Consider the following 25,443-nt stretch of genomic DNA (forward strand, 5'->3'; position numbering starts at 1 on the left):
ATAGAGCACATGACCTTTCTGCTTGCCAGAATTCAAATAGGATTGTTTCCCTATGTATGTGTTCCAGATCCAAATTCTTAGTTACATCTCCTTTTGGTGAAAAAGCAATACATGGACTTATGTGTTTATAGAAAGGGACCCTCAAAGCAGTAATACTTGCTGTTTGTTTACTTTTCCTCTGTGTGAAATAGATCTAGATTAGGTGGTCAGAAGAGTGTGGGGTCTCTTGAGGAACAGTAAATAAAGGTTTAGCCTTGCTAGCATATGCTTGTTAACAAGAGAGAACCTATGCCTGTAGTTATTGATCTGCTGATTAATACCTCTGTAGGCCTTTTAATGATGGGCTGTTACTGACCTTCTGAACCTAACCATTATTATCTGTTCCTTGATTTTCCTCCCATCATCATCCAAGTTTTCCTATATGTGTTTCTAAGTTAGCATATGACCCTGCTGGAACTTGTAGTGGCATATTTTCCCCACTCCTTTTAAAAATGTAAATAAATTTCTCGAAGTAATCCTTTTTTTCAAAAAGGCCTCCTCCCCCTTTTTTGGGAGAGGACTGCATGCTAGGAGAGGGAAAGAGGATATGGGGAGATGATATGATTTAATCCTTACAATCCCCCCCCCCCCCCCACTGTGGATATACCTGCTATGTGTGCTCTGCTGTGAACTGCCAAAGGCACATGGAAAGTAAAATACAAGCTTGCAAGGCAGTGATTATGATTATGATGAGCCTAAAATTTTCTAGGTGATGTACAAAGATAGCTGCTCCCTTCAGGGCCTCAGTTTCATCCAGGTTTGATGTGTTGACTGAGCTGGCAGGTGATGACGAGAGTTGTAGTCTGGTACTTCTGGAAGACACAATATTGGGGATGACTGGTTAGATAGATACAGTGGAAATGGGAAGACAACATTAGTGACACAAGTAAACACAAGGATTTGCCCACTGCTTAAATTCCTGAGCTGCACAACCAAATGCCTGTAGTCCATTTCTTATCTCTTTGGCCTGCTGGGGAAATTCAAAACGCCCATTATGTGGGCCTTAGGTATTTCCACAAGGAGTCTACAAAAAGTGGAAATAGTGATGAAAGAGCACCTATATATCCTATATTCACCATCCTATACCTGCTCTGGGAGCCAGTGTGGTGTAGTGTTTTGAATGTTTGGACTATGACTCTGGACACCAGAGTTCAAATCCCTGTTCAGCCATATAAACCCACTTGATGACCTTGGAGAAATCACACTCTCTCAGCCTCAGAGAGTGGCAATGACAAATCCCCTCTGAAGAAACCTGCCATAAAGGCCCTATGATTGTTTTGCTTTAGGATCACCATAAGTTGGAAACGACTTGAAGGCACACAACAACAACAATCTGCTCCATCCTGGAGCTGAGGCCAGTTTTTCGAGCCTCTTACAATTAACCTGGCCTGTTCCACAGCTCAGCTGTGAGAGTGAGATCCTTGTGGGCTATTTTGTTGTGGAGTTATAATGGGAAAATGGTGATTAACGGAGGGACAGGAACAGGAACAGATCGGATGTGGAGACTGATGAAAGAAAAAGGACAGCCAGGAAGTGATTGCTGATTGCTTTGGAGGGGGAAGGAGGATAACAAAAAGTTGGTGCAAAAGGGTTGCAATGGGGTTCAAATTATGAAATGGGCTACTTTGTCCTGTTGGGGAAAGGGGTATCTGAGAAATGGACATACTGTGAAAGCTGTGGGTGGGTAAGAAAGGGATGTTCCAGAGGTGGTACTGCAAAGGAATGGGACCTAAATATTCTGAAGACCCTCAGATCCCATCGGATATCAAACGCTATCAAGACCTGGTTAGTACTTGGAGGAGGACTACTAAAGAATACCAGGAATTGTAGGTTATATTTCAGGGGAAAACAATGGCAAACCACCTCTGAGCTGCCTAAGAAAACCCTATAAAATTTAAGGGGTTGCTATAAGTTGGCAGGTGACTTGAAGGCAGATACACAATGCAGAGGAAGAGTGCTATGGGACTGCTGCGAAAGAACTGAGACATGGGCTATAGTAAGTCTTTTAAGGAACAGAATAGCAAAAGAATCTATGATCTGAAGTTGGGGAGAGCTTAAAAAAAACATGCTCACTGGTGGATTCTGTGAGTTCAACATATTTCCAAGCTCTGTGGTGAGAGACACATGGAGTATAGACTATACAACGTGAGAGAAAAGGACAAATGTAGCCAAGGTATAAGCACAGCAGCTTCAAAGAGCAATAGTCTAAAAGCATGAAGCCTGAAAAAGATTTGATAGCATTTTTCTAATCCATGTGGACACTTTACTGAAACCAGAATTATATCTCAAGATGCTTTTTTTTTAAAGTCACAAATTAGTTTTGAAAAAAGAAAACATCAGGATCGAAAACAGTGGAATGCACTAAGATAAGAATGCTGTCTTTATTCTCTGAATATGAGCCAACAAGAGCAATTGCAGACCAAATTGCTAGTACAAATTGCTGGTTTTATGCAATTTGAAAGCAAGGCACTTGTCTCTTGGGCAGGACCATGTGTTTCATAAGTTCCACCACTGTATTCCTTAATCAAAATTTTAATGCATGGAGCAAAGTTTTGGGGATCCTTGTCGTAAATGGAGCCCTTACCCTTCAAGTCTTCCGCCCTTTCTACAAAAAGTCTGTAGAATAAACCTGCCAAAGCAAATGCAATACACCAGCCAGATGTTATGCCCTGCCTGCTCTAACTTTTAGTTCCAAAAGAAAGCACTGGTTCACTCAGAGGGAACACAGTGGTCATCATAATGAAATCCTAACCCTGGAGCTGAACAACTGTAAGAAGCTTGGTTGCTCTCTTGGTGTGGGCAACTCTATTTTTTGCTGGCAAAATTCTGTAGGACATGGATGGGCAATTGCCAAGGGATAATTTTGTTCCCCTCCCACCATTGGGTAACACCAGGGTATCAAAATTCCCCTTGAAAGGGGTGTGGGAATTATGATTCTTTAATTTACTCCCCTGAAAACAGCTCAAAACCTCTAAAATGCTGCGTTTTTTTCTCCCCAGGCCTTCTACATGCCTTAAACATCCATCTGAATGCACACATGCATGCACATTGTTAGACACAGAAATAGGGAGCAGCTTTACTCCTTTGGAAACAAGGTTTATGTGTGAGTCTGTGATATGGAATACCCATGAAATGATCAGAGCAGTCACCATTTGGGTGTCCAGAATACAGATGGTTTCAAATTGTTCCATCCTGCAGTTATAAATTAATGTCTCTGAGCATAAATAGAGGTACCTTTCTGCTTATTACTGAGTGCCCACAAATAGCTCATGCTGCCAAGCTTGGACTGGACAAGGTGAGTATGGGTTACAACAAGAAAGTGCAGCTCTTGCCGTTGCTTGATTAAAAATTAGACACAAATTCTTTTAAAAGAAAGGCCTGATACTTGGATTTCCTGACTTTTGTATATTTCAGTTCCATGCTAGACTGCCTTAAAACTATTTAGGTGGACACTGGATTTAATCACAGAATGATATCAAAAGGTACCTAAAGATTTTGGACCATCTCCTAACCTGGCAGTGCCTACATTTCAAGGCAATACTATTCATAGAATCATAGAGTTGGAAGAGACCACAAGGATCATCCAGTCCAACCTCTGCCATGCAGGAACTCTCAATCAAAGCATACCTGACAGATGGCTATCCAGCCTCTGTTTAAAGACTCCCAAAGAAAGAGACTCCACTACACTGCGAGGGAGTCTGTTCCACTGTCGAACAGCTCTTACTGTCAGGAAGTTCTTCCTAATGTTAAGGTGGAATCTCTTTTCCTGTAGTTTGCATCCATTGTTCCGGGTTCTATTCTCTGGAGCAGCAGAAAACAAGCTTGCACCATCCTCAATATAACTTCCCTTCAAATATTTAAACAAGGTTATATCACCTCTTAACTGTTTCTTCTCAAGGCTAAATATATCCAGCTCCCTAAGTCTCTCCTCATAAGACATGGTTTCTAGACCCTTAACCTTTTTAGTCGCCCTCCTTTGGACACGCTCCAGTTTCTCAACATCCTTTTTGAATTGTGGTGCCCAGAGCTGGACACAGTATTCTAGGTGAGGCCTGACCAAGGCAGAATAGTGGCACTATTACTTCCCTTGATCTAGACACTATGGCCTGTTACAGACTGCCAAAATAAAGCTGCTTCGGGTCTCTTTGGAGGTATGCTGTTTAAATGATGCATGCATCCTAAGAATCCGGAAGCTTCACCAAAGCTGCAGTCCAGTGCTTAGGAATGGAGTGTGGCTTTGGCGTGACCTCTGGACTCTTAGGACCCATGCATCATAAGTAATAGGTAAGTAAGTGGAAAGAGCTCCCAGCTGCAGAAGATTACATATACATATACATATATATACACTCTGTATCTGCATAGCTATTCAGTTTGACTTGGCACTGCCAAATATAAATAGCATCAGCACAAGTACTCCTAATGCAACTGACCTAGGAGGCCTTGCCACAATAGTACCTGGTTTCTCTTAAACAGGCTAGCCTTGCTCCTGAAACCCATAAAGCTGAGTCGAGGGGGCAGTTGTATTAAAGCACAAAGTGTGAGTGCAACCCAGTAATCACAGGAGGGACTTTGCAACTTCCCAGAGGCATCCTTATTCTTCTGCATGTCCCAGGGCTAAATACCTAGATCACACTGACCGCCTGTCCCATGTTATCAGAATCAGTTGCCCTTGGTATATCAATGAGTTATTTCATTGCTTATCATTTAATAGTGCATCTTATTCTAGCTAGATTCCTGTGGAGCAAAGGGTCTGATTTCTCCATGTGCATATGTGCAGAGGAGGAGATGGATCTAAGCACATGTTTGGTTCCTCCTTTACTGGTCCTTGTTGCCTGCTCTGATGCCTGTCCATATATTTTTTTAAAAACCCTGTGTGTGTGCATGGAAAGAGGCTAGTGACAGCTCTTCCATGCTAAAAAGGCAAGAGGAGGAGGGATCTTGGAGGCTCACGTGTCCTGCTTCTCCTTTGCCTCCCCCCTCCCCAACTCTCCCCATCCCTCTCCCTCACATCATGTTAGCCTCTTCTTCTATCCATCACTGCAAGACCAGGATGGAGACAGTGCACTCGCCCTCCTCCTGCTGCCCATGCCCAACTCTTCCTTGATTTGGATTCCCTTCTGCAAAAGCCTTCTCCTCCTTTCTCTACCTCTCTCCTCCTTCCTCTGTTTCCTCCCCATCTCTTTCTCTTAGCAACAATTCAAAAAGGAAGAAAGAAAGGAGGCAACAAGAAGGCAGAAAGAGAAGCAAGAGGAAAGGACCAGTGAGCATCCCAGACTTTCAATGCAAAGCAAAAGGAAGCGAAGAAGGGGCACCACTGGGAGCTGTCTTCCTTGCATGCTGTACCAACTGGTGCCAGCCTGGGTTCCGATTATGAAGGCATTATGAGCTGCCCGCTCCAGACTTGGGTGTTGACTGCTTTCCTCTCTCTCCTGCTTTGTCATTCAGGTGAGGAGAGTCTCTTTTTGGCTTAGGGCCCTCCAACTTTACTTCTCCCATCCCATTTTATTTTATTTTTATTTTATTTTTTGTTTGCCTGGCACAGGGGTGGCAAGCCACAGTCTCCAGGCAGGATGGAGCTGACAAAAGGAGTGGGAGTTTCAATGCCTGCATCTCTCCAAGAGCTGGCTGGGAGCACCCTGTGCCACCTCTGTCGAAATAAATGCATGCTGTGGTGACTTACTCCACCTTGCCTTTTTGGAATGGGGGCATGGAAACCTGCTGCTTACAAATGCCGCTCTCTTTTATTTTCTGGACATCCATATACTCCCCGGGTACACATTTCTACACCCACCCTGCCAAAGCAGGGACTGCAGCCTTTTCTGCTGCATAGACACATTTTTCTGCAGCTCCTTCCAGCCTAAGGTGGAGATGGAGCAACAGCTGTGGTGGAGGGATTGCAAAACACTAGTCTGTTTTGCCAGGGAATCGTAGGATGGGATGATGGGGATATGTATATGTGACAGTGGTCCTCTGGTCTATGTAGCCCAGGCTTACTTTTTTAAAAGGGAAGGTAGGGTTTTGGGTGGATTAGGGTCTCACAAGGCATCAGATGTCAGAAACAATCTAGGTTGACACCACTATAACTGCCATGGCTCCATGCTACGCAATTCTGGGAATTGTAGTTTTCTTGTGGACTCAGAGTGGAGCATGGAGCTGTGGCAGTTATAGCGATGCCAAACCAGACTATTTCTGCCATGTAGAAGCAGTCCTAAACAAACTGTGGAGTGTTGGGCAAAAAAGCACTGGGAATCTAGTTGTAGAAATGCTTGGAAATAAGCCAGGGATCAGCCTCAGATGTCTTCATAGTCCAGCGTTCAGCCCAGAAATGGCAAAAGGAAAGATTTAATGCCCAGATGACCACAGACTGACTCTAGCTATCCCACACCCACACATCCAGGATGGCAGGACAGAGCGGGAAGTGTGGGGCATGTAGAGAAAAGCTTGAGTCCCCACATCTCGTGTGAACAAAACAAGGCTAAGTGGGAACCTAACAAAGAGCTATGCCCCTTGGCATTGTGGAGGGTCACTTAGTTGCTCTGATTGTCATTGAGGTTCCATGTAAGACAGGGAAAGTCAGCAGAAGATGTGGTCCTCCAGATGATGCTAGACTGCAACTCCTATCAGCCTTATCCAGCATAGCTGGTGGTGATGAGATGAAGGGCATTGCAATCAAGCAACAGTTAAACAACACCTGAAGGGCCACATGTTTCTCATCATCTTAGAGCAGGCCCCAGCACCCCTTACTGTGTTGGCTTTGCTGGCTAGGGCTGCTGTCCTATCATATCTGAAGAACAGCACATTATTTGCCTCGATATAGATCTTCTTGCTCTGTAGCAATTCTCTTTGTATCCTACCATGGCAAGCTTGCCAGAAATTTACCCTCAAACTTGTGTTGAGGCACAGAACACCTGGGACACCTTCAGTCTAACCAAAAGAGTACACCTGAGCATGTTCAGAATAGCTGTCCTTCTGCACTGAGTGACCACAACTAGCTGTTTCCCTGACATCTCTGGCCTTATTCTAAGGTGTTCCAGATCAGAAGGGAAGCCAGTAAAGTGTTTAACATGTTGGGCTGGGACTTGAGAAATGTAGGTTTGAGCCCCCACTGTGCCGTACAACTGATTGCATAACCTTTGGTCATCATTTTCTCTTGGCCTAGGCTACCTCTTAGGGATGTTTTTATGAGGAGTGGGGAGCAGAACAGCCCTGTGTACTGCCTTGAGTTTGTTGGAGAAAAGGCAAGATATAAATGTAGCTGATCAATAAAATGAAACAGAGTGACTTCCATGCAGGCCAGTGAAAGCCCTTAGCTGCTCATGAGATAAAATGCTCTGCTCATGAACTCTTCCTTGCTTCCCTTTATTACATTGTGATGCTTCACTCTCCTTCCTTCCTCCCTCCCCATCTTTCTTGGAGCAGGTTTTGTTAAGGCAGACACACAACCTGGTGATTTGCGAAGGCGGATCCCGAATGCCAGCTGGCGCAAGAGATGGGGGGCTTCAGAAATCACCTACCCCACTCGTCTAGTGGGGCAGAGCTCTGGGGGAGAAATCCAGAAGCCTCAGTTGGACACCAGGGTGAGAAGAGAGCCCAACACCCGCGGAGGAGGAAGAGGAGAAGGAAAAGAAGGCAGCCCTGTAAGTGAACCCTATAAACCTGTTGCCATTCTGCCCTGCTTTTAGACTTTTTTTTTGTGCCTGTGTTATGTTTTTCAGGCCATTGTACTCAGGCTCTTCGTGTTCAAGCGGGGGTGGGTGGGTGGGTAGCAAGAGCAGGCTCCAAGCTGTTCTGTGAAGCCAGATGGCATGCATGCAGAATGGTTGGGTGGCAAGGACAACTTCCAACTTTTTAATAGGATCCTCTTATTTGGTGACATACTGAGGCCTGGTGACCTGTTCCAACAGGGTTTTTTAAAAAAAAAAGTTTCCCAGAAAGTAGACAAGAAATAGGGATGCGGTGGCTCCAGTGGTTAGGATGCTGACTCTGTTAATTGCAAGGTTGGCAGGTTGGCAGTTCGCGGCCCGGGTGTTGCATGGTGGGGTGAGTTCCCATCACTAGTCCCAGCTTCTGCCAACCTAGCAGATATTTGAAAGCATGAGAATGCAAGTAGATAAATAGGTGCCACTCCAGTGGGAAGGTAAACAGCGTTCTGTGCAATCATGCTGGCCACATGATCCAGAGTAGTGTCTGACAAAGCTGGCTCTTCGGCTTAGTAACGGAGATGAGCACTGCTCCTTATGGTCAGACATGACTAGACAACCTTGTCAATGGGAAATACCTTTACCTTTACCTTTAGACAAGAAATACCATAAGAAGGTAGTTATGCTCAACTGAACTTCTGCTGGCACCACCACCACTCTTGCTGCTCTGAAGGGTCTGTCATCGTTGTGTGCCTTCAAGGCATTTCCGATTCATGGCACCTTAAGATGACTTATGCTTATGGGGTTTCCTTGGCAATATTTGTTCAGAGAGAGTCTGCCATGGCCTTCCCCTAAGGCTGAGAGAGTGTGCCCAAGTTCACTCAGGGGGTTTCCATGGCTGAGCAGGGATCCAACACTCAAACCACTACACCACTCTGAATGAGTATCTGGATGCACTTATCAGTTGGGATACACCTCTGAAGTTGCAAAGGATGTCATTTCTGTAAGTGACACCTGCATGGAATTAATTAGCAACATACTTGATAATTCTTGTCAAGGGCAACGGTGCAATACAGCTCTGCCCTTGCCTCCAAAGTAAGAGAAAGGGGTAATTGAGTGGCCACCTGGCCTGGGTTATGTGTCAGATCTGGGACAGAAGGTAAGCAGCTCTTTTAGCATCTGGCCACTTAGAGCCAAGGACAAAGATCATGCAGAAAAAAGAGGCTAGTATTAATGGAACCAAGTTAACCGTGTAGTGCTGCCAACAGCCATATTTTGAAGAGGAGAACATTGACATTTGAGGCTGATTTCCCTCTTTCCACTACAGTATCTGGCCTCCTTAATATTGTTTTGGCCAAGTTTTACTTTTGCCAAAGTCTCCTATAACAACATAACAGCACATTTAAGGGAAACTTGGCAAATTACATGAAATCAAAATGCTTTCCATATCCCCATATGTTGTGTGAGATAAATGCAAGTAAGAGTGAAACTGTTTGATTAGCCCTCCACACATACACACACATGGTGGCACCCTCCAGATGTTTTGTGCCATACAGCTATCATACTTAGTCAGCATAGCAAACGTTGGGCTGGATGTGAGTGATGGGAGTTGCAGTCCAACCCATTTGTTCCTGCCAAACTCACAACATTTGGAGCATGCTGGGTTGAAAAAGCCTGCAAGTTCATATCAAAAGCTTGTTGTGAGACTTTTCCTGCTGCGGTCTGTATCATTCACCTTTTAAAAATGAACAAAGATTGAATCAGCTTAAACTCAGTTGCCAGAGAACATTATTCTATGGTTTTGCCAGCAGACTGTGTAAGACCACTATTCATCTGGGTGCAAACCAACTGGAGGTAAACAAGACCTAGATCAAAATTTATAAATGTGATAGTATAATAAGATTCCTAATTGCCATTCAGCCTTATGTTGCTGTGCCTTCTGACTTAGCATACGTTTAAAAAACATGTTCTGCTGAATTAGGACAAAATGCCTGCTAATTTTGGATTGATTGGGATGAACTGAATGTGGGAAATTTGCTAAGATTGTAACATCCCCATGATAAGTTGCAATCCATCAGTGCTGCTGAGTGAGTAGGACTGAAGGCCATGGGGATGGGGAGACCCCAGAGTCAGGTCTCAATGAAGCTACAGAGCTTTTAAGAAGAATAAACATAATCATGAGGAAAAATGAATCGTTAGATACAGCCACTGAAAAAGTGGAATAACAGAGGATTAACAGGGACTGTTCCTGCCAAATGGGGACAGTTGTTGTTGGGTATGCAGTGACCAGCTGCTGGGCAGGTGGGAATAACAGAGACTGACTGTAACTATACTGGCCTACTGAAAACTGCCTTACTGATTCATCAAAGTGATCTGCTGTTTTGAAGCCAGGAGACTTTGTATACCCCGTACCTCAACATGATACGTGCGTGCCAGTGTTTTTTTGTGAGGTGGTGTGAATTATGCAAGCAGAATTTTCTTTTGCACCAGATACTCCCAGGAAGTCCATCACAGAAATTCTAGCTCTTCTTTCTTTCAAATAATTGAAACATCTTAACGGCATTATATTTAGTGTAGCTTTCTAGACGTATTATTATTCCACACAGAACTCAAAGTTAAATGTAGCAAGGGAGTCTCAATCAGATTGTCAGAGTCCAGATGTGCATGCATAGGTCCATTCTGAATCTCAAGGGCCATATGTCATATATTCCTGTGCTTCAAGCCAAACATTGTTTCAACTTTGGAATCTCTTGATGTTGGTCATGCCTCCTTTAATGAAAGCAGCATTCCTCAGCCTCTTATCCTCCAGATGTGCTGATTTATGACTACCATAGTCTTCCAGGGAGCATGGTTGTAAGAGCTGAATGATGGGAGTTGTAATCCAACATTTAGAGGCTGTTACTGGAGAGGGCCGTTACATGCATCTGTCAAGTTTCTCTGTCTCCCCCTACGCCTATGTGCGTGTGCATGTGTGTATATGTGTGAGAGAGATAGACTGTGTGATTTTCTCAAAAACATAATTATTTGTGGAACATTTTTCTCTCTGTAATGTTTGGCACAGCCTTCCTGGAGCAATGGATGATACAGGTGACTCCAGAAGGAGTGCTGGAGACCAAACACAAGGCAAAATACCTCTGAAGGATTCCTTACTTAGCTGAATTTAGATTTCTTCTTGTAACAAGTGGGATCCACCCAGAGCAGCTGTACTAGAAGTTGGCAGCTACAAATCTGCTGAAAGGGAAAGAGGAATACAAAAAACAGAACAGCTGTGGAACTTTCTGGCAGAACTTGGAATCTTGGCTGCTTTCCCCATGCAAAGCAATCCTCTTGCAAAACATGGAACACTACTCCTAGATGGTACGGCTCCTTGTGCTACCACCAGACAAGTCATTGTGAAATTATCCCATCTTTCTTCATTTGATGGACTATCTGTGCCAAACAAAGAAATGAAAAAATGATAGGATTACAGGTGCAAGACAACATTGTCTGTCCCTTTGCTGAAAAATACCAGAAATGAGGCATAATGGCATTGCACAATGAAAACATTGTTGAGAAATGTGAGAGATAATCATAGATCTCTCAAGCAGAGTAGGCAGGTGGTAAAGTAGAAGCTGAATGACCATCAGTCCCATGTCCACCTACTCAGGTCTAGCAATGAAAGAATAACCCCAAAAGATATGGGAAAGTAGCTTCGTGTACAAATAACTTGTGCATAATCAGATACTACAGGTTAATGGAGGATAGCAAAGGAAGCGAAAATGGTTGCAAGCTGAATGATGCAGCCAAGACGTGAGAGGGTGTAGTAAAAAAAAAAAGCCCTAGGAAGTCACCATAACACAAACCAATTCATGAGTATTGAAGTGCAAATGTTAAAGCCTCATCTGGAAGCATCCCAAGTTATTGTCCAGAGAACTAGTCTTTCAGTGGGAGAGCTCTCTCCCACTGTCACTGTATACTGCCAAAGACAGTTGGGCCATGTATATCTCCCACACTTGTGATCAGTGTTTGAATCCAGACTGGCAAAATGTGTTGGGACATGGCATTTTCATTGCTCCATTTACTGCTTATATTTACACATGCCAAATGATGTTTCGCTTTCCCCAATGTATCAACCATTAATACCTGTCCATTACTGTAACTTTTTACTCCTTAGGTAAGTGAAACCCTTTTCCCTGATACGCTGCCACACATTTTGAATTCCAAATTCATGCATCCACCTATTGGTGTAGTTCACTTTCTTTCTTTCTTTCTTTCTTTCTTTCTTTCTTTCTTTCTTTCTATTGTTTATCTACTTTAAAAGACATCCACATACGTATACATCTGTAGTTCATTTTCTTTTGATCTGAGGCAGCCCTTTTGTGTGCAGTGATTTGGGCTGTGGTTGTCAACCTTTCATGCTTTTGCACTTCATTTGAAAATGACCAGTTTCCAACCTGCTAAAACCATATCCCTCCTCTATCCTTTCCCCTTTTATTTTCCCCCCAACACTGTTCGTCTAGCACAGTGGTCCCCCAAAACATTTTTGTGCTACCATCTCCTTACCTCTTTGGAGACAATGTTAGTGCCCACCGATGCCTATTTCTTGATATTAGGTCTACTGTCTACTGCAAATTCAAAGCAACCGATGATGCTCCCTTTACACTCAGTCATCTTGGGACCAGCAACTGAACAGCTGGTTGAGCAGTGACTAAGAAGCCTCTCACCCATGTTTGTTTGCAAAGGCCAGTGTGAGTAAGAGGCTTCTCAGTCGCTGCTCAACTGGCTGCTTAGTTGCTGCTTCCAAGAGGACCAGATGCAAAGGGAGAACCTTCTCCCCGGCAGGAAAATATTCTCAATCTGAGAGAGGCAAGAGAATTGAAGGACTTGAAGAATATATACACCCAATTTTTCCAGGCAAAGCAGTCTCTGAAGATGCCAGCCACAGATGCTGGCGAAATGTCAGAAAGAAGCTCTGCTAGAACATGGCCACATAGCCCGAAAAACCCACAAAAAACTATGGATGCCGGCCATGAAAGCCTTCGACTTTACACTTGAAGAATTGACCTTGGATACACTTCTCCCTCCTTTCTTAGACTTGCCTTTCCCACACAGCTTCATATCCTCTCTCCCCAACATTGTTTCTTCTGCTACCTCTTCTTTTGGCCTGTCCGACAAAAGAAAACAGGACTAGCAGCGCAGCTCCTACCTGCCAACCAAGTCCCAGCAAAACTCACAAAGCTTAAGCAGGGTCCCAAATATGAAAGCTCCTTTTTGTAGTTGCCATTTCTTCTCCCACTCACCACATGTTCTGACGCCTCACTTCAGCCAATCAGTCTGTCCCCAAAATGGTACTGCAGAAGTGAGCTCATAACAGGCAGCCGAAGCGTGGGAGACACCATCACACTAAGCGATCAGCGAGGCTGCATGGTGGTTTTATGGGGAAAGAGAAGGATCATTCAACCTATATGCCCATCATGATTTTAAAGGCTGCTGGTTTCCATTGTCTTTCTTGTGCACCAATAGTTTGACTGAAGACCCCCTCCTTCCAAAGGAAAGGTACTGCCCACTCTGGGAATCGCTAGTCTAGCGCTATGATGCTAAAGCACTTGACATATTTTTAGAGGTTTTCTCTTTTGCTATAATATTTTTATTTTTACAAAACTCAAATGCTCCTATCTGCTAAAACCATTTTCTCCTTTCCCCTTTATTTCTCTTTATCCTCCCCTTCCCCATAGTGTGCATCTAGTGTTTGAAAATTAAAAATATCTCTCACGCTAGAGCATTTGAGTTTACTTTTGAAAACTCTCCAGGTTCCAAACAGAGAGTTTGGAAGCAAAGGCAAGGGAGGAGTGTCCAAAAAGGGAGAGCAGAAGGGTTAGGAATATGGGGACAGATGGATTCCGCCTGCTCTGTGCAAACTGCTGTCTGCGAGCATTTGCAAGTGGATGTGAGAACAATTGCAAAAACCTATTTTTTAAAAAAGGACACAAAAAGTTCACAATTTCAGGCAATAAAAAAGCTAATCTGGAGCCATAAATAAATTGAATTTGTTTCTTCTGAATTGAATGCAGTTAAGTAGCAATGACTTGAGAGTGTAACACTGCTTTGAATGGAAAATAAGTTCAACAAATATAGCCAGGATCCAGAGAAGTGAAGAGGAAAATGTTCTGCTCTTATAGTGGAGCTCTGGTGTCTTTAACTTTAACCTTCCAATGTTCTTTGTGTGAAAAAGTCCCTAGTTTCTGCCTGGGTCCCTGTTTGGGGAATACTTCCCAGCTGGAAGGAGTCAGTCCCAGAGCAGTGACTTATGGACAGACGCAACAGGTAGCTTCTCCCAAGGACAGGTAAACCTTGGTATTGGCTGAGATCAAATCATTAAATGCCTTCTGCTGTGCAAACCCCACAGACTAACAGAAGAAGACAAGGGCAGAGTGGTACATCATACAGAGATGCATTAGGCAACCTCCTTTGTGAATGAGTGCTTTGGGTTTGCCATGACTTTTAATGTCTTGATCAATATCTCATTGTACACAAACAATTCCTTCATGGCACACAGTTTGAGAGTTATTGGCTTAGGGCCAACCGAGATGAGATGTGACAGACCCATAATTGGATCTCCTAACATTTCTATCGATTGTTTTCTTAATAGGAACTTAAAAGGTTTAGGGCCTCTGAGTTACTGGATTAGGTATCCAAACTGGGTAATATTCCTGAAGAGGGGACACGATTCTTTCTGTGACTGTTTTCCTGTAAAATGAAAGCTGTGCTTATTTAAAATGTATAAAACAAAACTGTATGTGCTACTTTGGGGTGCAAAAATTGCCATAGGAATTTGGGCACAGGCACAGGAGATCAGTGCCTAGAGGGGAAGATCAGCAAGGTATTGGTGAGAGGGCTTCTTCCATGCCCTCTGCACACAGTTCCCTCTCAGAAAATTCCACCTCTAAATGTTTCCCCTGCACACTTTCTCTTCCCTCCCCTTCTCTTCAAAATCTCTTTAATGGATTCCATTAAACTCTTTCTACTGTAGGTGTATGCAAGTGTTAAGCTAGATTAAATGGGAGGTGTGCAGAAGATCTCATCCATAATGAATAAGATAATCACTCATCTACGGTGGAAGCAAAGGTAGAATTGCTGCTGGTGGTGTATGGAGGTATGTGTGTGGGAATGCAGCACAATGCCTGCAAGCACAACTTACTGCAGCGGGGAGGTGGTTCAAACCACAGGTCCTCTCTTGTGATTGTTTTTTCCTTCCCAGTGCCTCTAGGGTGGTAGTTTTCTCCAGGAACCACATTGCCAAATAACTATGTGGTCCAGAGTTTGGGACATTTCCTTTTTTTGCTTTCATTTCCCAGAATCCACCTTGCTATATGGGGCCTTGCTGTATGGGATGTAGTAAGGAATTTTTCCATCTTCTGATGAGGCCGGACATGGCAGGGATCTATTGAAATGCATAATTTTTGGATAGAAAACAGTCTGTTTATTTTATTTTACTTTAAATACCTTGCAGTGGATATCATTCTCCGATTTTGTAGACTATACTTTGCTCAATGTTGTGACAGCCTTCTATTGCACTTGGTGAGAGTAGGATAGAAACGAGTTAATTGAAGGAATGGCTAGAGAAATAAATAAATAAATAAATAAATAAATAGAATAATAAAGACAAATGCTTCTGAGCATATAAGGTAGTTTCATTAGAGGTGTTTTTAGATTGTAAGCCCGAGGGCAGGGAACCGTCTAATTAAAAAAATTGTATGTACAGCGCTGTGTAAATTTACAGCGCTTTTATAAATAAAGGTTAACAATAATAATAATAATAATAATAATAAGTGTTTACTCTGGAATTGGCCCTCTTCATTATTGCAACTTAAAAAAAATGATTTGTATTGATGACATTTTTCTAATTTATTTATTTTTTTCATACAAGAAAAGGTCAGTCTTTCAAGAACTGGGATATTACATTTGTAGTTATTTAAGAGCAATTGTACTTTTAGTTAAAAGCTTCTTCCCTGCATATTTCCTTCTATTCAACATGGCTCAGGTGAAGTGTCTCTTAATTTTATTCCTTGGTTAGGAAGAGGGTTGATTATTGCTTCCTTTCATTTTTGTTATAAATGAGACAAGAAATTAAAAGCAGACTAGTAATTAATTCTGCTCCCCCATGGGAATGGATTTACTGGGGATCAATTCATAAATAATTCTGGACTGAACATATACTAAAAAGGTAGAAGCTGCAAGGAAGAAGTTTTAATGTATGGTGAACAGAGCTTACTTCTAACATCTTCTTTTCAATGAAGTGTGGGGGGTAAAGGAGAATTTGGAAATGCACATCTGTGTTGGGTGCAGAAACATCACCCTGTAAATGAGCACATTTGGCTCAATGTATGCCATAATGAAAGCTAGAAATCTCGTTTTTATTTTAACCAGGAGGTTGAGAATTCTCCAACTGAGCAAAAGAGGAGCAGGCCTGAGCATTATCGCAGTTTTAACAAAATGGGAGTGTACTTTTAAGATGCATTTGGAAACCGTAAGGGTTATTTTCTTGCATTTAGTTTTCCCTTGCAGGCTGAGCCAGAGAGATGCATCTCATAGGTAGTATATTTGTTTGTGTATGGAATTACAGGGCACAAAAGACACTAGTTATAATATGCACTGGATCTCTTCAAATGAGCACTTAGCACATTACCACACAAGCCCCAAACTCACAGCAATCATGTCAGTTTTTTTAAAAAATTGAAGAATACTGGTTTTAGGGCAGCCAATATCAAACAACTTTGCAATTGCACAACTGGGGCTGCTGCTGCCATCACATGCTCTTTCTGACTCTCCCTGACGCCCTGCCCTATGCCCTACCCAGCATGTCTTTTGTGGATTTTTAAATTTAAATTTAAATTTAAATTTCTTTTAACCTTTTCACACATTTCTGTAAGTTTTAAGTAATGCCTGCTCCCCCCCCCCCCCAAGGCAATCAGGTTGCTTGGGAGTGGTGATGGGGAGGGGGGATGGAGGAGAGGAGGGACACTGACATATGACTATATGACTGTCAATATCACAACTGCCTCAGCAGTGACATTTCGCCCCTGGGGGCTAGTGTAATTGTGAGTTTATTGACAGTTTTCACCCATCAGTGAAAAGGGACACAGCAACTACAGGTCCCTCCCCCCTAGAACTATGACACATGACTGTTGTTCTGGGTCCAATCGTGCTTTAAAAGCTGCATGTAGTAGTTCCAGTATGAGTCTATGACAGTCTCTGAACTCAGATTTGAAGCATGATCAGCGTAACAAAGCATGCAAGAAAGCTTCTGTTCCCCGTAATCCAAGACCTGTTTCTTGCTTAGTTATCACCAGTTCAAGCACCACCAGTGTGTATGTAATATTAGGAAGTTTGTTCCAGTGTGATTTACGATGAACTGTATTTGCCAATTCCACCACCCACCCACCTAGGGTTGCCATAGTGCCAGACCTCCAAACCAGGAAAAATATAGGACAAAATTTTCAAATGTAGGACACACAAAAACGTGCCCTACATTTGAAAATTATGTCCTACATTTTCCCTCGTGATCGCGGTGGGGAGCGGAAGCCAAGCGGCGAGGGAAAGCCTCCACTTAAGGAGGCTTTCCCTCCCCGCCTGGGTCCCGGGCCTCGCCGCGATCAGAAGCCAGGATCGGGGCCTCGCCTCCTTCTTGGCCCCCACAGGGACCAGGAAGGAGGCGAGGAGAGCGCCGGCGATGGCCGGGGCCTTGCCTCGTTCCTGGCCCCCGCAGGGACCAGGAAGGAGGCGAGGAGAGCGCCGGCGATGGCCGGGGCCTCGCCTCGTTCCTGGCCCCCGCAGGGACCAGGAAGGAGGTGAGCAGGCCGCCGGCGATGGCCGGGGCCTTGCCTCGTTCCTGGCCCCCGCAGGGATCAGGAAGGAGGCGAGGAGGCTGCAGGGAGGCGGGGAGGTTGGCGCGGCTGCGCCCAAGAGGCGCCGCCTCCCTGCAGCCTCCTCCGCCCCAGGCCTCGCTGCCCTCCTTTTCCTCCGCGCGGCCATGCGCAGTGGAGGAGGAGGAGGGCAGCGAGGCCCCAGGGTTGCCTAGCAACCCCGCTGCAACCGGGCTTTTCCCGTTTTTTGGCTGCACCCGTGCCGTGACCGGGCAGGTGCCGCCAAAACCGGGAAAAACCCGGTTGCAGCCGGGTTATGGCAACCCTACACCCACCCGTCCCATTCACCCAGGCTGAACAGATCTTGCAGGAGCATGTTGTAGTTGTGTTAGGCTTTCACCATTCTGAATGACTTGGTACCATCAGAAGTGTAGTTGTGGTGATGGGGCAAAATTGGATATTGCCCCTCCAAATGAAAATTGCGTGTGCTCCTCACTCCCATAATTTTCCTTCAGTCCCCAAATTTCAAGCATTGTAAAGAGTGAGACACTGGAAACTGCTCACATTTGGAAAATTTCCATTTGCTTTGTTCACATTCCCTTGGTCATTTTTTTGGGTGCATTTTATATCCTTGCTTTCTTCCATTAGATTCTGGTGCCAGCTTACTTCTCTTCACTGTGAATAGGGCTCATTCCTGTCCGTTAACTGTTGCTCTCATCATACATCTTCTCCCAAGTTTACTCAGGAAAGTTAGTTATAGGAGTTTTTCCACTATGTCATTCAAAATAATTAACAACCACTCCAAGTTGTCATATACACACATATATTTGTATATTGGCTGGGAAGGGGACCATGTTGCTCGCAAAATGCCATTAGACTGGACCCCTGATCGCTCTTAATCTGTGGCCATGCTGGATGGGATTGACGGGTGCTGCAGTCTAACAATTTATTGTGTGCTAGACTGTCTCATTCCCAACACAGCACAAAATCAATTCCCATTTTTGATTTCCAACTTGATGGCATGAGAGGAAAGGTGGAAGAAAATAAAAGTCTTGCTTGCAACCAAAATTTACGAGTTTAGTTAAAAGGGAATTTGGTGTTCAGTTTGGTGTCCACTTGCTTCGTCACCGTGAAAATACTGATTAAACTGATTATAACTTCTGTGAAAAGAGGACTGTCAAGCAACAGTCCTCTATAATTCCACACTTCACAGCATCCTCTCTGTGAGAGTCTGCCCAGTTCATTTGACCCAAGTTTAACCTGAGTGCTAGAAGTTAATTTTAATTCCCTGTCCCTCTTCCAGTTTCTCCTCCATGCCAGGGCTTCATGTAAAGGAACCACTGCCAAGCTCATGCACAAGAGTGCCATGTCCCATGGGCTGTGAGCTCCCTTCCTTCCCCATCATTTGGTTAGTTTGCATTAGTTCATATGTACCAGCGTAAAATGGACAAACAACAACATGGAGTTTTTCAAACACTTTTAGGCCTTGTTCCCACTACGTTTAAATTGGGATCGGGATCCGGGTTAAAGGGGCATGGTTCCCACTGAATCCGATTTTAGAAATCAATTCAGAAAGGGGGGGTTGTGCTTTCTGCCCTTTTCTGCCCAATTAATAAATTGATTCAGCCCAAGTGGGAACCAGGTAGATTTTAATCGGATTTGAATCCGCCCTGGTTCCCGCTGGCAGCCCGGCCCGGCCCATCTCTGGCCTCTCCTGGCCCCCAAATCCCTGGCCCAGCCTCCTTACTGGCTTCTTTGGCTGCTGACTGGCTTCCTTGTGCCTTTTAAAAAATTCTCATGGCCAAGGAGGTCGGAAGGAGGTCGCAGAGAAGCTGGAAGCCTTGCGATCTCCTTCCCGGATTTCCCCCGGCTTCTCTGCGACCTCCTTCTGGCTTCCCCGGCCGCAGGAAATTTAAATAAAGGTGCAGAGAAGCCAGTCGCCGGTCAAAGAAACTGGTAAGGAGGCTGGACCGGGGATTTTGGGGCCAGGAGAGGCCAGAGATGGGGCAGACCAACAAGCTGTGCCCCGCCACTTACCGATTCTTGAACCAATTCCTGAAACTGGCACAAACACAGTGGGAACTACATTTTTTCAGAAGCAGTTTCAGGAATCGGTTCAAGAAACGGATTTTCCGGTAAGTTGGAATGGGCCCAGTATACAATACCCTGTTGTTATGTGCCTCCAAGTATTTTTTGACTTATGGTGACCCTAAGGTGATCCTATCATAGGATTTTCTTGGCATGTTTCTTCAGAAGGGATTTGCCATTCCCATCTGTGAGGCTGAGAGAGTGTGACTTGTCCAAAGTCACCCAGTGTTGTTGTTTTTAAATGCCTGAGCAAGGAATCAAACCCTGATCTCCCAAGTCATAGTCCAGCACTCAAAACATTACACAACAGTGGCTTCAGGTTAATTCAGAGGCTGGATTCAAGACTGCTGCATTAAATTACAACAGCTTGTGCTTGACATGGTGTCCCAGGGTCTTTCAATCATCCTCCCGCCCCAGTTTCTTTATGATTTTCTTGGTCCTATCTCCATCCTTTGCTTGCCCATGGGGGATTCTGTGCACTAGATGTTTAATCCACCTGTGTGTGTACAGTTGGCCCTCAACATTTGCGGCTTTGACTTTTGAGGATTTCATTATTCACAGATTTTATTACTATGTTGTCTCTAGAAATCTCTAGGTCCTCCAGTGCAACTCTGTACTCAGGTTCTGGAAGTTGTGCTGGAGGACCTAGAGATTCCTAGAGAGATGCTTCTCTAGGCATTTGTAGGTCCTCCAGCACACTTCTGTAGTCAGCATCCAGTAGATGTTGAGAACAGAGTTGCACTGGAGGACCTAGAGATTCTTAGAAAAGTTCTCTTGGTAAAAATAAATATGCTTTTTATTTGCATTTTTTCCACTTTCATGCAGATCCTGAGCCCCTAACCCCAGTGAATGTGGAGGGCCCATTGAATATGGATGATAAAGGATGGGTTGGGGAGGAGTTGAGGTATTATTTGGCCACTGGATTCATATGTAAATCAGAATTTGAAGCATGTTTATGCAAAGCTATATTGGCTGCCCGAAACTAGTCCAATGAGAAATGTTTGTTATGTTTGAAATGTACAAAGTGTCTTCTCTTTTGTCATTTTTTGATTGCAGCTAAATATGTTGAACGTCTCTCGCCCTAGAAATCTTGCTATTCAGTCCTTGAAATGTTCTTGTAACTTCACTCTGCATTTCCTTTCTCTGTCTCACCCATCTTTAAGAGAGAGAGAGAGAGAGAGAGAGAGAGAGCATAATAGCAAAACCTGAACTAGCCTTAATGCTTTAAGTGAGCTTCATATTCGGTCTTAGTCACCCTCGTGTCCTCCATGCTCTCTTCCATTACACAGCCAAAAATTGCATTAGCCCAATTTGCTGCTGCAGCATTTGAGCAGGGCTTAATTTGAGCCAGGGCTCAGTCCCAAAAGCTTTTAGGCTGCTGACTAATTTGCCTCCTTCCCACAGTCTCTCCAACAACCCTTTCTACTCAACACCTGCCTTCGTGCCAAGATCTCACATAGCTCTTGCCTTCCCTAGGCTTTGTATGAGGTTATTTCCCTAGCTGGGTTGACTTTGTCTGTTCTTCATACAAGGGATACTTTTTTTCCCTTGTTTTTTCTTTTGGTATTGGAATTTGGTCCTAGATTGCATGCCGTCAATGCCAATACATCCAGGACAGAAAAAAAAGGATGTACTTGGCAAACTATATCACTAGTTTATGGAATTCATTGCTACAAGATGTGATGATAATCACTGTCTGAGAATGTTTTAAAGAGGATGAGAGCAGGGCCTTTTTAAACAAAAGTAATTGTCCGATTTTCCTATTCATAAGGGTCATGCGTGTAAACCTCTGTATTGTATACAGTCCTGACATCGGGATTGTGGTGAAAGTGATTTTCTTTTCTTTTCTTTTAAAGGAGAAAGTCAATGCAGAGCTGCAAATACATATACACACATCAATATCTTAGCAATTTTTATCATCCTACTCCAGAAAATACACTACCTGCGTTAAAAAGAAGAAAACACCCCAGAATGCTTTTCAAAGCTTTAAAAAATTGCTCTGAGACTGCAAAAGAGATATATTTGTATTTTTGTTTCTCAGTAACTTGCAGGATTTAACTGTGTGTGTCCATTGATTTAACTATGTGTGTCCATTGGTCTCCACTGGGGATCCAAAAGCTAGGACTGGGCACACTAGCATTACTTTAAAAAATGTCTTGCGTGAGAGTGGGATGGAGAATGTTTGGTGCTCTAGACATTTTGGACTTCAGCACTCATCAGCTCCAGTTGTTATGGACAAAGATATTGTGAGATTATGGGAGCTGTAGTCCAAACCCCATGGACCCAGGATCCCATGACCAATGGGAGTTGTAGTCCTGTAATCTGGAAGGCCAAAGGTGGCCCAAATCTGGTCTAAAGGATTGGTCAACCAGAAACTATTAGTCATCATATTCAAATGGAACTGCCTTGTTTATCAGCTGTACATCTTGCAGTTCCAGAAGCATGGATATTTTAACATCTGTCTCAATCTATTCAAATTACTGGCAACTTTTTCAGTCTTCAGTTCCTATTCTAAAGTAGAGATGTAAAATTTGTAGATGTCTTCAAGCCCTGGAGGGAAGTTTTTTGGATGGTGGAGAAAAGGAGTTTTTTAGAAGAACAGAAAAACACAGTATTAGCACCCTTTACAGACCGAAAGTAATATTGCCACTTTAGGAACATAAAATACATTATATGTAACGTGCTTTGGCACAGAAGTATCATTTGTGATATATTAAAAGTGCAGTTTATTTAGAATATAATTAGCAACTGAACTTTTTAAAATGTTATATTTTGTGACAAATGGTGCTTAAAAAGCTCTGAACAATAAGGAACACGAGAGCTGTAAGGAATCCCTTTTGATTTGTCAGTTTGTCGGCCAAAACAAAACAAAACACCCCCCATAAAAACAGACAAAAACATCAACATGATTAAAACAAAGAACATTATTTTGTCTCCACTGGTTCTCTATAGTACCAAGCAGACAAAACACACTCATTCCCATCAAAACAACCAAGAAGGAGCAAAAGAAAACCAGGAATTGTAATGGCTAGATAATGTCCTACATAGTCATCTCTCTCTTAAATAGGTTTTAGAAAAGATTCTGGGGGAGTAAATATGTGAACACCTGTCTTAAACATTTTATTCATCATTCTAAAGGAAAATAGTTGATAATGGGTTTTTTTTTGGGGGGGGGGGACAGAAAAAAGGAAGGATTCCCCCAATTTTTTCACAACCACCCCAGGCTTAACATCTCTGTTCTAGAGAATACACATTTCATTCCCAAGAGAGAGCAAAGCAACAGCTTTCTTCTGACATGGAAACCCATAATCACAGTGGTGGAACATGTTTAGTCAGAAAGTGAGGAAAATAACACTCATTGTTTTGTTACTTGACACACACATTCCAAGTCTGAACCCAGGCATGGTAAAAACAATTTCTGAACCAAAATACCTTGCAAGTATGCTCAACCATTAGGAAACATCCAAAGTATTTTAGGCATTGCCTGTCATATACCTGCAGGTGTTAGCTAAATTGTTCTGATGGTACTGATTGTTTGTGAGTATCTTACCTTCTGTAGGAAGTGTCAGAATGAAATACAGTACTGACCAACACTGATGGTTTTATAAGAGAGAGATTTGACACATGACCCATGGAAAGGAAAGACCAAGCTCCCTCTTTCCTCACTACAATTTGCTGTTCTAAATATCTCCTTGCAAGGTACAGTTTTGTAATGCATTCATGATGAAATTCTCTACATACAGTACTTACTTTAACCTTCATTGGAGCTGCTTCCTTTTAGACTCATATAGGGCTTTATCTTGAGCTGCAGATCTTATGTGTCCAATAAATTCTACTATGCACATTAGCAAACAAAAATGACTCCACAATCCCATTAGTTTGTGCATGCATTCACCAGCTCTTACAGACAGCAGGTTCTAAAATATCAACTCCTTCTCTCACTTTTGTTCTCCCTCTTCACTGCTTCCCAAGATCCACATCCCCAAGTGGTATTCCACACTGGTGTGAATGCTAGAAGCAAGTTGGTACACACTATATATATATATATATATTCGTGTATAAGTCTAAAAATTTTGGTAAACAAATGGACCCCCCCCCCCCAAATCTGAGTTGATTTGTCCATGGGTCAATGTAAGTACTGTACCTTAACTCTTATTTTAAAAATGGAACCATCCCTCATCCAGCCAACCTTTAGTATGAGCACAGTTATGCTTGCTGGAATCTTGCAAGTTTTTTGCTTCAATCCTTTAGATAGTTTGTTACATGCTCCTAGGTTTTCCCCTTGACTTATCCATGGGTCATATCAAAATCCGTAATTTTGACCCCCAAACTGGCCCTCAACTTATATATGAGGTAAGCCTATAGTTGAATATACCTACAGTATTTACTTCCTTTTCCAAGGAAGGAATTAGCTTGTTCCCTTGACCCTGTTTGTCATTTGGCCATGTTAGCATGCTGTCGTTCTACAGTTGGCACAGCCAGTGCTTCCTTGCAAAGGCTGCCCTGCTCAGTTCATTAAAAAAATCACTTTGGAAACTGTTACTGGCATGGGTCCATAAATCTATTACTTCATTTTAAAAAATTAAACATATTGAAGCTCAAAGGCACTTGGACTTGAGGCCCTATGAAGTGCTCACCCTTGCTTTTAAAAAAAAGATGTGCAGTATGGGGCTCTCATCGATGGGGGTGGGAAAACAGCACTCTGCACATGTATAAGGACACTCTCCTCTTTATGCAGTCCCCTATTGTAAATGGTAGTGGCTTTAATAACAAACCTCACCCACCTCTGTACCAAGGAATTTGCAATCTATAATTCAACAAGGAGGAAGTCAGTACAGTGAAGGGAGAAGATGAGTGAAGCAAGTAGATGTAACAAGGAATTAATATGATCAGACAATTTGCACGTAGATTTGCAAAGCAAGAGTGTTGAATGCTATTGTTGAACAATCCTGTAAGCACTGATGTAAAGCAGTGATTCTCAGAAGGGGGGGGTGAGATCCCGGGTGGGATGCAAGAGTTGCTCAAAGAGGGCATGAGACAGAAGTCTTGATCCCTCTTCCTCCTCTTCACAAGCCTTTTCTGTCCTGGAGGAGTATAGAAAAGCAAATAGAGCGCTTGGAGTCTCTCAGTCTGTAGGAGAAGGAGCACTATTTCCTTATAGAATGTTAAAATATGAATACACGTGAATGTACAAATATACACACACTAAACAAACAAATATTTTTATTCATACACTACATTGAGAGGTGTGTGTGACATCCATATATGGATGTAAAGGGGGTCACAAGGGTAAAATTTGAGAATCACACATGTATAAGTTATACAGCCAGTTCGTTGTTGTTAACTGCCCTTGAGCCAACCCCGATTCATGGCGACCCTATGGATGAGACATCTCCAAGGCCCCCTGTTCTCCACTTCTCTGCTGACGTCCTGCAAATAAAAGCAAATGCCACAGAAGGACCCATCTTTCTCTCTCTCTCTCTCTTCCCTTTAGGTTATACATTTGGCCCAAGTGAGTTTCCTCATCCATGCCTTTGGCTCAGCCTTCACCTTGGACCTTGAATTGAACCAGTAAGTATTTTGATTGATGGTTACTCTCCTTTGGGTTCAGGTGCAGGAACAAGTGTGTGTGTGTGTGTGTGTGTGAGAGAGAGAGAGAGAGAGGGGGGGGGTGTATGTGAAGACATTGGTCAGACTGATTTTGTGGCCATGAAAATCCGCCCAGGCAGATGGAGCCAAGATGCAGGAACAACAGAACTGTAAAGTGGAACTGTAATGCATATATGATGAAATCCTTAACTTTAACCTTCAAGGGCTGCATAATTTCAGATCAT

General features: G+C 43.3%; 1 protein-coding gene across 5 annotated transcripts in view; it reads left to right on the forward strand.

Annotated features, from left to right (window-relative positions):
* Positions 1 to 5,028: 5,028 nt before the first annotated feature.
* Positions 5,029 to 25,443, forward strand: part of LOC149309265 (disintegrin and metalloproteinase domain-containing protein 11-like) — a 77,510-nt gene continuing 57,095 nt past the window's right edge. For 4 of the 5 annotated variants that reach the window (XM_089532074.1, XM_089532075.1, XM_089532073.1 and 1 more), the window contains exons 1-3: positions 5,030 to 5,484; positions 7,459 to 7,676; positions 25,104 to 25,180. In XM_089532074.1, coding sequence (XP_089388200.1) covers positions 5,421 to 5,484; positions 7,459 to 7,676; positions 25,104 to 25,180 — 359 coding nt within the window. In that variant the 5' untranslated portion in view covers positions 5,030 to 5,420. Of the gene's footprint in view, positions 5,485 to 7,458; positions 7,677 to 25,103; positions 25,181 to 25,443 lie in introns of all 5 variants that reach the window. The other variant, XM_089532071.1, reaches the window with a different exon arrangement.

The sequence above is a fragment of the Sceloporus occidentalis genome, unplaced genomic scaffold (assembly GCF_023333645.1).
Source record: "Sceloporus occidentalis isolate IW3139 unplaced genomic scaffold, rSceOcc1.0.p SCAF_7, whole genome shotgun sequence".
NCBI lineage: Eukaryota > Metazoa > Chordata > Lepidosauria > Squamata > Phrynosomatidae > Sceloporus > Sceloporus occidentalis.